The 13,578-nt window shown below is 47.3% G+C and overlaps 1 protein-coding gene across 1 annotated transcript in view; it reads right to left on the reverse strand.

The window, feature by feature from the left end:
- The window catches only part of LOC109957438 (poly [ADP-ribose] polymerase 14-like), a 23,385-nt gene extending 9,835 nt beyond the window's left edge, over window positions 1-13,550 (reverse strand). Inside the window, 14 exon segments of the mRNA XM_020595329.1 lie at window positions 1,082-1,196; window positions 1,472-1,693; window positions 2,273-2,509; window positions 3,051-3,132; window positions 3,454-3,630; window positions 3,970-5,438; window positions 5,471-6,474; window positions 7,719-7,820; window positions 8,360-8,518; window positions 9,280-9,453; window positions 9,828-9,902; window positions 10,181-10,208; window positions 12,304-12,386; window positions 13,367-13,550. Coding sequence (XP_020450985.1) covers window positions 1,082-1,196; window positions 1,472-1,693; window positions 2,273-2,509; window positions 3,051-3,132; window positions 3,454-3,630; window positions 3,970-5,438; window positions 5,471-6,474; window positions 7,719-7,820; window positions 8,360-8,518; window positions 9,280-9,453; window positions 9,828-9,902; window positions 10,181-10,208; window positions 12,304-12,386; window positions 13,367-13,550 — 4,111 coding nt within the window.
- Between the last annotated feature and the right edge of the window lie 28 nt (window positions 13,551-13,578).

Here is a 13,578-nt window from a genome sequence, read left to right on the forward strand (position 1 = left end):
TACACACCGAGGGGGGGGGACTGCACCGGGTCGGCGGAGGCTGACAGACACAGACACAGAGAGAGACACACACACACACACAGTCTATTTAAGGTTTAACCAGACCAAGAGTGAAACACCGAACCTTAGAGTGACTGTGAGGACAAAGAGACAAACGCCTCAGTTCTCGTACATGTCTGTGCCACGAGGGAGGAGGGTCTGCAGGTTCCCACAGCAGCCACACACCAGCTGGATTTACCAGTTGTTTACTGGGGAAGGCTGAGCCAATCATTCTGGTGGCAACTGGACTGAAAGCCTGAAGACTTTTCTCTCTCACTGCACACAGATTCATGATCTGGAGACTCGGGACCTCAGCGCCTCCACTCGTCTGCAACATCATCGACTAGACTCAAAGTTCTGACTGTAACATCGACTAAAGCCGATGTCCTGTCTCTATAATCATTAATTAAAGACACTGTTCTGCCTCTGAAGTCATCGATTCAACTCGTTGTTGTGTTTAAAGTCTGTGACCACTGAGTGAATTCACCTGCTGTCCAGGACGATCCTCAACTCAACCGTTATTTCTATAGCACTTAAAAACAACTACAAGAAAAAGTGCTTTACCTACACCTGGTAAACATAACAGTCAACATTTAAACTGACGGCACAGACAAAAGTGAGCAACACCAGTGAAACAGGTAAAACTACGAGGAGCCGAGAGCCAAGGTAAATAAGTCTTTAGTTTGGATTTAAAGAGAGAGAGTCCAGTGATACTGAAGCTGTGTTCAGATACACAGATTTAAAAGACTCTGTGTTCGGCCTGAATACAGTTTAAAGTCTTCGAGGTTCAGTGCAGTGTGAGGACACTCAGCACCACTGAGGGTCAGAGCTGGTCTCTGAATATGAGTAGACGCCGTCCACCCACCGTTAGTAAACACTGGTTACCAGCGCTGGGTGGCTTGAACTCATTGGTTACAGGCAAACTTGTTCTTCCTTCACATGTTCAAATCCCCTGAACAGAACACTTGCGTTTGTGTTCTCACTAGTTTCACTGTTCCTCAACGGAGGTTTTTCATAAATGCAAGGTGCTGCAGCCTCTCACCTGAGGACTGCTGTGACTGGCTCGGCATCTGCCAAACTGCCGACTCCTTCAAATCCTCTGCTTCACGTCGGACGTTGCTCTGACCGGTCTGACCTTGGAACTCCCGGCTGAAACACTGACAAACAACATGGTGTGTTAATGCAGGTTCACATTCTCCTGAGGTGTCAAAGCAGCAGTGTCAAGGAAACATCAGGTATTTACTTTGAAGAAGCTGGAACAAACTGTTTACATAGTTTCCCTTAAAAAAACAACTTAAATCACCAGACTTGTTGCCAATAAATTCAAACTAGTCATGTACAGCTGCAGAGCCCTGTTGGATTCTAGGTGTCTGGTGGGGCTCGGTACAAGCTTCATGGAACCTAATGCTGTCTCAAACCAACCAGGCCTTACATCCACACTTTGGCTGTTGCTGGGGTGGATGACGATGACCACCTCCTTCAGGTGGCCGGAGCTTCTCCTGCGGCTGTGGGCGTGGATCTCTCTCAGCAGGACTTTGGAAACCAGGTCCCCGGGGAAGCCCAGGTTTCCTGTACCGATGGCTGGGAAGGACAGAGACGCCATCCTGAGCTTCTCAGCCTGCTCCAGACAGCATCTGATGATGGACATCAGCTCCTGACACAGAGGAGACACGGGGGTAATGAGTGAGACGGGGGAGGAGCTGCTGTACAGGGCAGGAAACACACAGCGTGGTACAACGTCACACAGGGAGGCGACGGGAGCCCGGCAGGCTCAACTGGAAGGGTTACACTCCCCTCAGCTAAGCACATTTACCGAAGTACTGCATTTAAGTACACATTTGAAGTACCTGTACTTTACTTATTCCATTTTCTACCATTAAAATAATTTGTACATTACAGAAATACTGTATTTATCTGCCATGTGACTTCACAGGTTGAATTTCTACAAACAAACATGATGAGTGTATAAGGATGTAAAGCCCCAACAGGAGACAACGGTTTAAACCAGCTGCCACAGCTGTAGTTCTGGACTGTGAGTATCTGATGTTCTAAGAGTTTCTGTGGAACATCCTCTGAACTGATCCTCCCACTGTTCCCACTTCACACTGTTACTACTTACTAAAATGCCATGATCATGAAAGTGGTGTTCAGCTGTTCAGAGTAGTGTAGTGTTGTGGTACTCGAGATCGGTCTTGGACTCGGTTTAGATGGTCCTGACTACAGCACCTCTCACCTGCTCTGCCCGGCCGTCTCCTCGGTCCCAGCAAGGACAAACAGTGTGAAAGACACTCCGACATGACAGGTTGAAGCCCTCGGTGATGATGACGTTGCCGTACTGTAGCTTGGCCGCGCTGGCTGCAGACTGGACAGCTGGCTGCAGGTTGGGCCCGGCCATGCCCCGGATCGCCTTGGAGACGGCTCCCACATTCAGGTCCATGTCCTCACCGATGGTGTTGACGATAACGTCAGTCTGTGGACCACGGTGAGAGTGTCGGACACAGGGTCAGGACATTGTCAGCAGAAACCTAATATACAGCACCTCTGTCTTTTCTGAAGTAAAAATACCATCCTGTACACAAGTCTTAGGCCAATATGGGTTCTGTTGGACAAAGTTGTGGGGATCGTTTTTCTCAGTCTCTTTATTGAGATACGACCAGAAAATATGCACACAATGTAAAAAACTGTCTCCTACACACGCTTTCAGTTTGAGCTCAAACACAAAAACTCAGGAAAGCCAGTCAGGTCGTTTGCACACAATGTAAGAAACTGTCTGATCATGTGACTGCTCTGTGCTCAGACACTTCACCGGTTACTCTGATGAATAAACTGTTACTGTAACCAGCAGAAATAAAGGATAAAACCTAAGCTAACACCCAGACTCAGCCTCACAGCCAGGCTTGCTTGGATCAGGATGGTGACAACTGAAGTGTTTCTCATTCTTACCTGTACGTCTGTATCCACAGCCACATGCGGTATATTACTCAAACGATGCACGGCAGGTTCATACTCACCGTCTGGTCCTCGATGTTCCCCTTGCACAGAACAATCCTCAGCCCCTCAGCTGTGACCTGCTCGATCCTCCCCGGCCTGCAGCTAAAGGACACAACAGTGAGCGTGGTCACCACTACACAATGGTTGTTTTGCTACTGTTACTCAAACAGAAAACAGAAGCTTAGAGAACAGGACAGAGGTATCTGCCCGTGGTCTGTCTTTCCTTTACACTATACTGAATAGCAGTTCTCACTTTTAGTTTGAGTCTTTTTTCTTTCTTTGACTTGATTTCCATCAGGTCTGATCTGTTCCTGACCTTATGATGTTACAAACATGTGAGACTCCACTAATCTGGTGTTAAATACTTGACTGAGGAACAAAACCAAGGTTAAGAAGCAAGTGAAGAAACAACTATAACCTCACCCTGCAGCCCCTCCAGGTCTGGTGTGTCCCCTGGGACTCTGACCTCCCCTGTTACCCTGTGGGCCTCCACGAAATCCACCTGCTTTCTTCCCAGCTCCTCCTCCTGCTGCTGCTCCTCTTCCTCCTCCTCCTCGACCCCTAGGAGACCTGCTCTGATCTCGACCCCGCTGATTTCTGCTGTCAAGTGAGTGATGAAATTGGTCAGACAAAATGGCCTGAGTGACGTGTTGCTCAGTGAACAGCACCAGCTCACATTAGTCTGCCACAGTCCATCGGTCCAACACTGTGGTCCAGGTAAACACCTCTGGACCAATGAGCGACTACCAAGAGGAGACTGTCACTTTCAGGTCTAAATGCTAAGCAGCTGCATGTTTACTGTACAGACATGAGTGGTATCACTGAACAACCTCACTGCCACAAACCAACTGAGCTCATTTCACTGAGTATCAAACATTCACCTCACTACATCCTGACCAGTGAAAGTCCATTAGAACAACCAGTGGTTCTTAGATTTACCGTGAAGCCGCAGCGCCTCTTCCTCCCGCCGGCGGTGGGACTGTCATGGTGGGTCCGAGGTCAGTGAACTCTTGGTTCACAGCCGAGGCCAGGACCCTGACAGTCTGATCATTGTTGTCCACCAGGTGGATCTCTGTCAGTGACCCCAGACCCTGTGAGCTGTCACAGTACTCCCGCACTGCCTGCGCTATGGTCTGAGCGCAGAGGTCAATAGGGAAGCCGAACACGCCTGAGCTGATCGCTGGCAAGGCCACGGTGCAGCAATTCGCCTTCACTGCCTGGTTCAGGCTCTCTCTGACTGCTAGCTTCAGGTGGGACACCGCCGTTCTCTTGTCGGAGTTGGAGAACCGTGGACCAACTGCGTGTACCACGTACTTGCAAGGCAGGTTACATGCATCTGTTACAATGGCGTCACCTGGGCGCAGACGCCCCCTGCTGGCGATGTAGTCGTTGCTGAGCTGCTGCAGCCGTGGTCCTGCCGCGTTGGGCAGTGCCAGAGCCAGGCCGCCAATGTGCTGCAAATCCTCGTTGGCTGCGTTGACCACGGCGTCGGTGCTGAAGCCACAGATGTCCGCCTTAGTGACCGAAACCAGAACTCCACAGGTGGTCTGCACCCTGCAGTAGCACAGGCCATTTGTATCCTCATAGCTCTCATCTTCCTCCTCTTCCTCATTCTCTGGACGAAGCACCACCACACAGCTGAACTCCGTCATTATTGTCGACAGGAACAGGCTTCCTTGGGACATGAAGTACTTCTTAGCGCCGGGCTTGTCCACAGTGAAGGTGTCGGTGAAGAGAGTACGGATCAGCTCCTGGAAGCAGGATCTGGCTTTCTGGACGTGGGGACGAGCCCCGGTGATGGAGATCCTCTGCCTCTTTGGATCAAACTGTACCATCACTCTGTTAGCTTTGGCAATGCTGTTCCAGTCTAGACGAGCCCCGGTGATGGAGATCCTCGGCCTCTCTGGATCAAACTGTACCATCACTCCGTTAGCTTTGGCAATGCTGTTCCAGTCTTCTGATTTTTTCTTGAAAATGAACTGAACAACGGCGCTGGACTCGACACGGAGGGCCTCTTGAACCCGGGAGTAGTTGTCAATGAACTCCTTCAGAGCGCGGCTGACCTCTCTGACTGGGTTCATGAAGCCGGCCACCGTCACTTTGTCTCTTCTCTCTGGGTGAATCTGAATGTCCACTGTTTTCTTCTTTGAGGAGTTGTAGGTGTCCAGCAGCTGCTGCCTCAGAGCCGTCCAGTTGGGAAGCCCGAGAACTTCCTGATCTTCCAAAGCCACGGTACAAACAGACAAAACCATCATCATCTTGCGCTCTGCGTCGGCGAGGATGCTGTTGGAGCTCCCCAGCAGGAGGAGCCCTTTACTCTCAATACTGTAGACAGCACTGATCCCCTGGGACGTGAACAGGTCCTGTGACATGTCCATGGGGTCCACATTCTTGAGGAAGTCTACAAGACCCGGGGAGAGATTCAGCAGTTTGCCCAGTTGGGAAGCCTGAGAACTTCCTGATCTTCCAAATCCACGGTACAAACAGACAAAACCATCATCATCTTGCGCTCTGCGTCGGCGAGGATGCTGTTGGAGCTCCCCAGCAGGAGGAGCCCTTTACTCTCAATACTGTAGACAGCACTGATCCCCTGGGACGTGAACAGGTCCTGTGACATGTCCATGGGGTCCACATTCTTGAGGAAGTCTACAAGACCCGGGGAGAGATTCAGCAGTTTTTTACTCAAATGCTCCATGATCCATGCTTTAACCTCAAAAACCTCTGCAGGAAGTCCTGTAAGGGTTAAACTGTTGGTGCCCTCGCTGTAGGTCAGGTTCATCTCAGAGGAAACGTCAGACACTGCTTTCTGTAAGCCGTCCTGCTTCAGGATATAAAACATGGCAGGGGACAAATTCACCACCTCAGAGATACTGTTTGTCTGCCGCTCGATCTGATTCATGGCTCTAAGAACGATGTTCTCCACAGGAGCCCTCAGTTGTTTGATGTCGTCGGCTCGGCCCGCCACGGTCACAGCCCCCCGGGACGTATCGAACACCACGTCAGCATGTTCCCTGACAACTGAATGGACTTCTTTTTCTGCAGCTTTCCATGCAGGTGCACTAGCTGGACACTCAAAGGCTGTGAACAAAGACATCTGCTGACGAAAGGCCTGCTGGGCGGTGCCCATCCAGTCGTCTACCTGTTTGGCAGTCAGACCTTTCTGCCTCATGAGGCCTGGCAGAGGGCTGAGTTTCACCTCCGGGGTTTCCAAGTCCACACTGCAGAAGTACGGACGCATCTGATCGTTGATGCTTCTCAGCAGCTTCTTCATCAGGAGGAACTTTCGGACAGCGTGGTGAAGGTGCTCAGTGAAGGGCTTGGGCACGTTCCACGCTAGCCGCTCTTTGCCGTACAAGGCGGTTCCAAGGGACTCGTGGTATGGAAACACTGTGACGGGGATGGACATCATAGCGTGGTCTTCTTTTAAGCAAATGCTTTTCACAACTGCAACAACACAGGGAATGAAAAGAAAGTTCAGGCAGGAGGTTTAAACTTGTAGCTACAAGGAGTTCAAATAAAACAGATTTTCTCTGAGGTTTCTATAAAGACTGTCAGCTAGGACTCAGGATGCACTATATGGACAAAAATATGTGGACACCCTTGTTCCCATGTTTGCTTTTGTTTTTCCTGGTGTTAGGTAATTTCTTAGTTAGATAGATATTGATTAGAGATCTGTTGTATTAGAAGATGTTAGTGTAGCCAGGATGTCTTCCTCAGGCTGTTAAATGCAAGGTTAGTTAAAGCAGAGAAAGGCTGCCGTCAGGGATAAATGTTATTATGACGGTAAAAGTGACCATAATATTTGTCTTAATGTGTAATGTTATGTCAAATTGTTTTAGATACACACCACGAAAACAACAGCCACACACCTTGACTTTTCCTCATGTTTTGGCTAACGTTAGAGCCAGCTGCAAAGAGAGACGTCTCGGCTGACGTTTCTGTGGAGGAGGGGGTGAGCCAACTAAGTGATGATATTGTATAGCAATTCTGGGTTCTGGGTCTTTTTCTGCTTCCGGGCTGCTTGGGCAGCCTGGGGGTTGGAAGATCTCTGGACCCGTAATGTTAATTCTTGCCTGTGACTCTTTGAATAAACCAGCACGGTTATATTTTTTTATATACTCAAGTGGTCTGAGTCGTCCCTCTGAGTTCCTGGTTTGAAAGAACCGGACGAGGCTTTATAATAGAATAGAGCCTTTACTGGTTTGGTCAGAATGAATTCCAATGAATCCAACCCTCCAACTTTGCTTGTGTCCCCCCCCCCCAGGCACAAAGCCAACTTTACAAAGAAACAGAACTTGACTGGCCTGCAGAGCCCCGACCTTAACACCATCAGCGCCTTTAGGACAAACTGAAACGGACTACGAGACAAACCGTATCACTTGACGACAGTGTTGGACCTCGGTGACGCTCCTGTGTCAGGATGGGAGTAAATCCCTGCACATGTTGAAAGACTGAAACAAGATGCGTGTTCGAGCGTCTGATTAAAACCAATGGAGACACAATCACATGCTACACTCTCACATATGGGTGTCCACATACTTTTGGCCAAGCTGAGTATCTCCTATTGTCTTGGCCACAATCTTCATGCCCAACTTCAGCAGACGACGACACACTTTATTTAAAAACTAGAACAGCCTTGAACAAACAACCTGGGCTCAAACATTGGTAGCAAAGCTAAAGTGAAAAACCTCTGGGGTCCCTGAACATGATGATGGCCGCCTGTTCCTCTGGGATCATGACAATCTTGTCTGGCAGAGCCCAGCTTTTCTCAAAGTACAGCTCCAAAAAGTCTGGAAGGAATAAGAGAGAGTTTCAACCACAACAGCATAAATCAGAGGAGTCTGTGAAAAGAGCTCAAGGTTTTTTAGTTACTTCCAAAAGCTGCACTAATGTGAGAGATGTAATGAAATGCAACACATAACCATGTTCTCCCGACTCTCGTCTGTCCACATTTTCACTGCAGACTGACCTCAAGCTGCAGCAGTTTCAGGTTTAGCTCACCTTTGTTTCCCCTCATAGCGTGCAACTTTGAGGCCACTTTATTAGGTACACCTGTACAGTGGTATGGACTTCACCACAACACTTCCACCTTAACATCTGTGTTTACGAAGCTTAACGTTTCAGTTTGTTGTGAAATTGTCATAAATGTATGTTTATTATTAAGGTCATAGTTAAAGGTGGTGTTGTACTGGAAGACGTTATATTCAAAGGCGTCTATATTTTTGCCCTCCCCAGCTACATACATGAGAGGGTCAGAATATTAGGAACACCTAATGACATGGGCGGTGACTGTATATGTGAATCCTGGACTCCTGCAGTGTTTATGTACCTTTATCCACAGGAAGATTTTCCACCCGGATGCTTGTTACCGCAATCAGAGGAAGATTTTCCACCCGGATGCTTGTTGCTGCCTCCAGCAGTCGAGTGGTTAGTCCGTACTTCTTCATTTTCTGATTGGTCTGACTTGCGGTGAGGAACTTGTGGGCATCTGAAAAATACTCTGGGTTACTCCTCTGAAGCTGAAACAGGCTGATCAGGTGAGGGCGGAGAACAGGTGTAGGCTACTGCAAAAGGACATGTCAGGAATGAATGAGGCCTACACCTTCAGCACAACTGGGTTTGTGTCTTAAATATTTTGTCTGACAACCTGTGGATTTATTTTCTGTACTCAAAGTTCTTCTGTTACTGTACAGATGTGAATGAATTTTCATTTTCTAATAACGTCATAAAGAATGACTCGTCTGTTGCTGATGGAGACCAGCGAGATGATCTCCATAACAGATACTACAGTGACACTAGTTTGTCAACTGCCACACAGCTCCTCCCTGTAACTGTCTGCACCATTTTAGTTTATCTCCACTGATGTGTGCTGTCTGTACCCAGCTCTGTTCAAATATCGGAAACAGTCCAGAAACCGTTCATAGATAAGTAGAAAACTAGTTTTTCTTAAAGGACGAGGCCGGTCATTTTCTATATTAACAGTATGTTCAACACTGTGGCTTCTACACCTGTGCCTCCAGTGCAGCAGTGTTTTTCCTACATGAGGCTCATAAGGTTTGGAGCTTGCTGTCATTGACAATGAGGACAAAACTGAAACCTTTCTGAACACTTCAGAGGCGGTTGAAGGGTTTTGGGCGGAGTCTTTCTTTACACCAGGCAACGATCAGCTGAGACAGTGGGGTCTGGATTAGGATTCTAGTCTTGAACAGGTCTCATTTTGCCTCAGCGTCACCTTGGGCCGTTTCCTACCTGTGGGCTTGTTGAACGTGACCACGGCTCTGTTCGCCTCCCAAATGGTCTCCAGACTGTAGCCGCTCTCGTCCAAACCCGAGATGTTCTCCACCAGCATCAACAGCAGGTCTCTGGACGTGTCGTCCTGAATGTTTTCCAGCACTACAGCTCTGCTCTGGACACACTCCGAGTCTGAGAGGACACACACAGCACATAAACCTCTACCATCACCACCTCATCAGCTTCACGTCAGGAACTTTTCTGTTTTTGTTTTGAACATTTGCAAACATCAAAAAACAGTGATTAACAACTTAAGATAATAATTAACATCAGTAAATAAAAGGTTTGATAATATGATCACATATTCATGATGAACTTCTTTCCAGGAACATTCACAGGTTATGTGGGTCATGACAGCTGAGCTGCATCCTCTGATGAGGGCCATGAGATGGGGCTAAAAGCTCTGGAAAAGGCTAAGTAAACACAAACAAAGGCGGGACTGGACAAGTGACAGCTGCATCACGAACACCCTGTAGCTGTACTGTGCATCCTCTTCTTGTCTTTACCGTCTGTGTCGGCCGCAGCAGCTTCACACCCAGGTTCAGCTTTGGACTTCTGACACTTTGAATCCGCAGATGAATCTAAGAATCCAGAGAATCAGGTTGGTCCAGTTTAACTCGTCTTCATACACGAACACAGTGAAACAAGACCGTAACCAAAACAGCACTGTGCTCCTAAAATGTCTTGGCACCAAACAAAGACAGAACAAACAATTATATCTCACACGCACTGCTTCCTCCTGTTTGTGTGATAAAAACTACAGTGAGGAGATTTGTCAGAAAACGACAGTTTCTAAACACTGGACTATTGTAAGACTTATGTCTCCAGTGGGAACCACTGGGCTGAGCAGAGGACTTACCCGAGACGCCATCGCTGTTCGTGGGGCTCTGAGGACAAAACACAGATGCTTTAATCAGAAGGTGAAACGACGGCAGAGGAGGAACTGTGTCTAACAACCTGAAAACTGCCCAGATGTTTCAGCTCGGCAGTGGTGGGAGAAGCATTCAGATCCTTTACTGCAAAGTAAAGTATTGATCATTGTAATGGAGTATTTCTGCATTCAAGCACAAGTCACGTATTTACAACCCTACTTAAGTGGTAGTGCAGGACCACAGCATTGTGTACCTAATGCCCACCCGCAGTAAAAGTACTGGCTGTGCAGTAAAATGTCTCCTGTCTGATTTTACAGCTTCTTAGTGAGTCAGTGTTTATATGAAACCGATTCCAGTGCAGGTCATTTAAGAGCTCAGTGTAAACGTCACGGCTTCACTTAAGAGATGAAACCAGATGATTCACCACATCTGTGACATTATAAGACACTGTGGAAACTTAACTTCACGTTTAACTGAACTTCAGAGGAAATTTAGTGACAAAACTAAGAGTTTCACAGGTTAACACGTAGTGACGCTACTGAAAACTAGCAGCGCGTTTCCTCCTGGGTGATTTTACTGCCATAAACCTCGGGGTAAAACATTATCAGCCTCATTCCATCATCATGAATGTGGCCATGCAGGTGGCACGGCGGCACCGCGCATCGCCAGACCACAGTGACAGCAGAAGAAAAGCAGAACAACTTCCTGCTACATCACAATTTCAGGAAGTTATTTAGGCCACAGAAGAAGAAACGTGGGACATTATAAATGGAGCAGGTGGCATCACACAGACTCGGGGAGTGTTCATATTTATGGGCTCTAAGAAAAGTATTTATAAAAAACAAGACCCACTAACGCTCTAGGTATAAATTATGTAAAAGTACCAGTAAAATACTACAGAGAATATTTCATTTTGATCAGCAAACTGTACTTGTATCACAGTAAAAGTACTCGCTGTACTTTGATCAGATTACTGCCCCTGACTCATCGATGCTTGGGCAGCACTTCACTGTTGGAGCTGCTCCAGCTGGTTTAACTACTTTATAGACACTCCACTGGTTTAGTCCAGGGGTTCCCAACCTAGGGGTCTGGCCCCTCCACAGGGTCATCAGATGAACCTGAGGGGTCATCACATGACTCATGGAAAGGCGAGAAAGTACATTTCTGATTCACTGATCCGTTTCATTTTGTGGACACAGACACCTGAAATGTGAAATCTGTTTTTAGCTTTTGAATTTTTTCTAGTTAAATCACACACCAAAAAAGGACAGGCTGGTTTGACAGGTATGAAAATGAAACCAGGTGAGATGTTTAGAGGAGAAACGTCTCCTCGGAGGAGCTGATGACAACTCAGAGACACAACCAGACTCAGCTTTTTATACAACAGTCACAGCCAAACTGTGCTTTAGGTCAAATCCTAATTTACAAATTAACCATTAATTCAGAGCTGTCAAAAATGTAATGGAGTAAAAAGTGCAATATTTCTCTATAAAATGTACCAAAGTGTTAAATATTAAGAAAACAGGGTGGAAATACTCAAGTAAAGAACACATATGTCAACATGGCACAAGTACTGTACTGGAGTACCATCTACAACAAACTGCAATACCCTCACCAGTACCTCAAAATAGTATATTTACAGCAAACATAACTGAGACTGGAGCCTCTGTTTTTGATCTATTACTGAATCAACCCATTTGAACGCACAAACAGCTGAAACAGAGAAGCTGCTGCCTGTGCATGTTTTTATTACTGTGAGGATTTAAAAAACTGAGCAAAGGTAAAAGTTTTGATAAGAGACTGTCTGCACTTAACAAGACAGAGGACAGGCTAAACCCTGATGATGCATCTGTCCTTAAAGCCCACGATACAGGAGCTAAATGTGTGACTGAGGATGGTGCCAGAACAAAGGCCACGGTGGCATTAACATGAAAAGACTATCCTGTGGAGAGTAGGAGGGAGATCAGGACATCATGTCAGGCTCAACACTAAAGGTAAAGACACACTGGGAGGAGACAAAGGATGTTCACACTGTTCAGTTGTTACTCCAACATATCAGTATTAATCTGATGACAGCGTGTTGATGTTAAAAACAATAAAAACTACTTACTGCTGCAGAAACCAGCCGTAACTTCACAGTCTGATTCTCCACGATGATTTCATGATCCTGTCTCGCAAGGACTCGCTCCATCACTGCAACCACATGGGACAACGGTGTCACCATTAATCTCCCAGCAAGTAACAGCTCTACAGTCTCTGTGAACCAGGAAGTCTCCTGGAAATCAGGTGTATCTGATCACAAATGCTGCAAAATGACCCCCACTGTCAACCACGTTATTTATGATGCTTCACTGTCACGTCAGCCAAAGTCATTTTCCTAAAGATAAATGACCTGAACTGTGTGAGGCTTTGATTGTTCACAGTTTTGAAATAGTCTGAGCACAAACTGAACGTCACCTCCTTCATAGAGGAGGGTTTAGTACAGCACTGCTGGATTAGACTGACACAGGGGTTCCTAATAAACTGACAAGCGAGTGTGTTCTCATTCCAGGTTTTTCAAATCACCTGAACAGCACCAGATAAACAGAATGTAGTAACGGTATAAAGTAGGTGGCTTCAGGTCTGTGGTTGATTTGTGTACCTCAGTACATTTGTAGAAACGTTTTCACTTTGTCATTGTGAGTTTTATCGGTTACTCCCAACACACCTGGCCTTATCACTACTAGACTACCGGACCTGTTACTACTTCCGCTCCACCTGCAGTGTCCTCGTGTGATTGGTCCTCTGAGCAACTAGGAAGAGGAGCGGTGGCTGCAGTGCATGCTGGGAAGTCAGCCGAGAGCTCACGGTGTTTATTAATCAACATTAATGTGACGAAATGCTCTGGTGTAACATGATAAGCCTCACAGCTGAGGACTGTATATAAACACGACCCCTGAACTGAAACTGAAAATATGTCGACATTAACACACTGATCTGATGATTAATCTCATTGTCCAACCAGAGTTTAACGGTTTCATCGTGTCGTAGTGAAACTCGGGCCCGTTTACGTTACGACTCCACCGAGTATTTAGACTCGCCGTCTCTCGGTTTGTTGGACTTTTTGAAGTGAAAACCTCATAAATTAAACATTTCCCGACAGAAACCCACGGTAACCTGGCGGCTGAACTCACCCTCCTCGGACCTGAAGCGGACGGCGGCTCTCGGGGCCGCCTCGTCCACCTCCACCTGGCAGTCTCCTCCGCCGGACTTCTTCTTGCTCTGGAAGTACAGCTGCAGCTTGTTCTTCACGGTTTTGGTGTGAGCGGGGCTCCAGTCGCCCTCCACGACCAGCCGGGGACACTCGAGTCCTTCCATCACGCCGTCCGGTGCAGACTACCTGGGG

The sequence above is a fragment of the Monopterus albus genome, unplaced genomic scaffold, assembly GCF_001952655.1.
Source record: "Monopterus albus unplaced genomic scaffold, M_albus_1.0 scaffold26.1, whole genome shotgun sequence".
NCBI classification, from domain to species: Eukaryota; Metazoa; Chordata; class Actinopteri; order Synbranchiformes; family Synbranchidae; genus Monopterus; species Monopterus albus.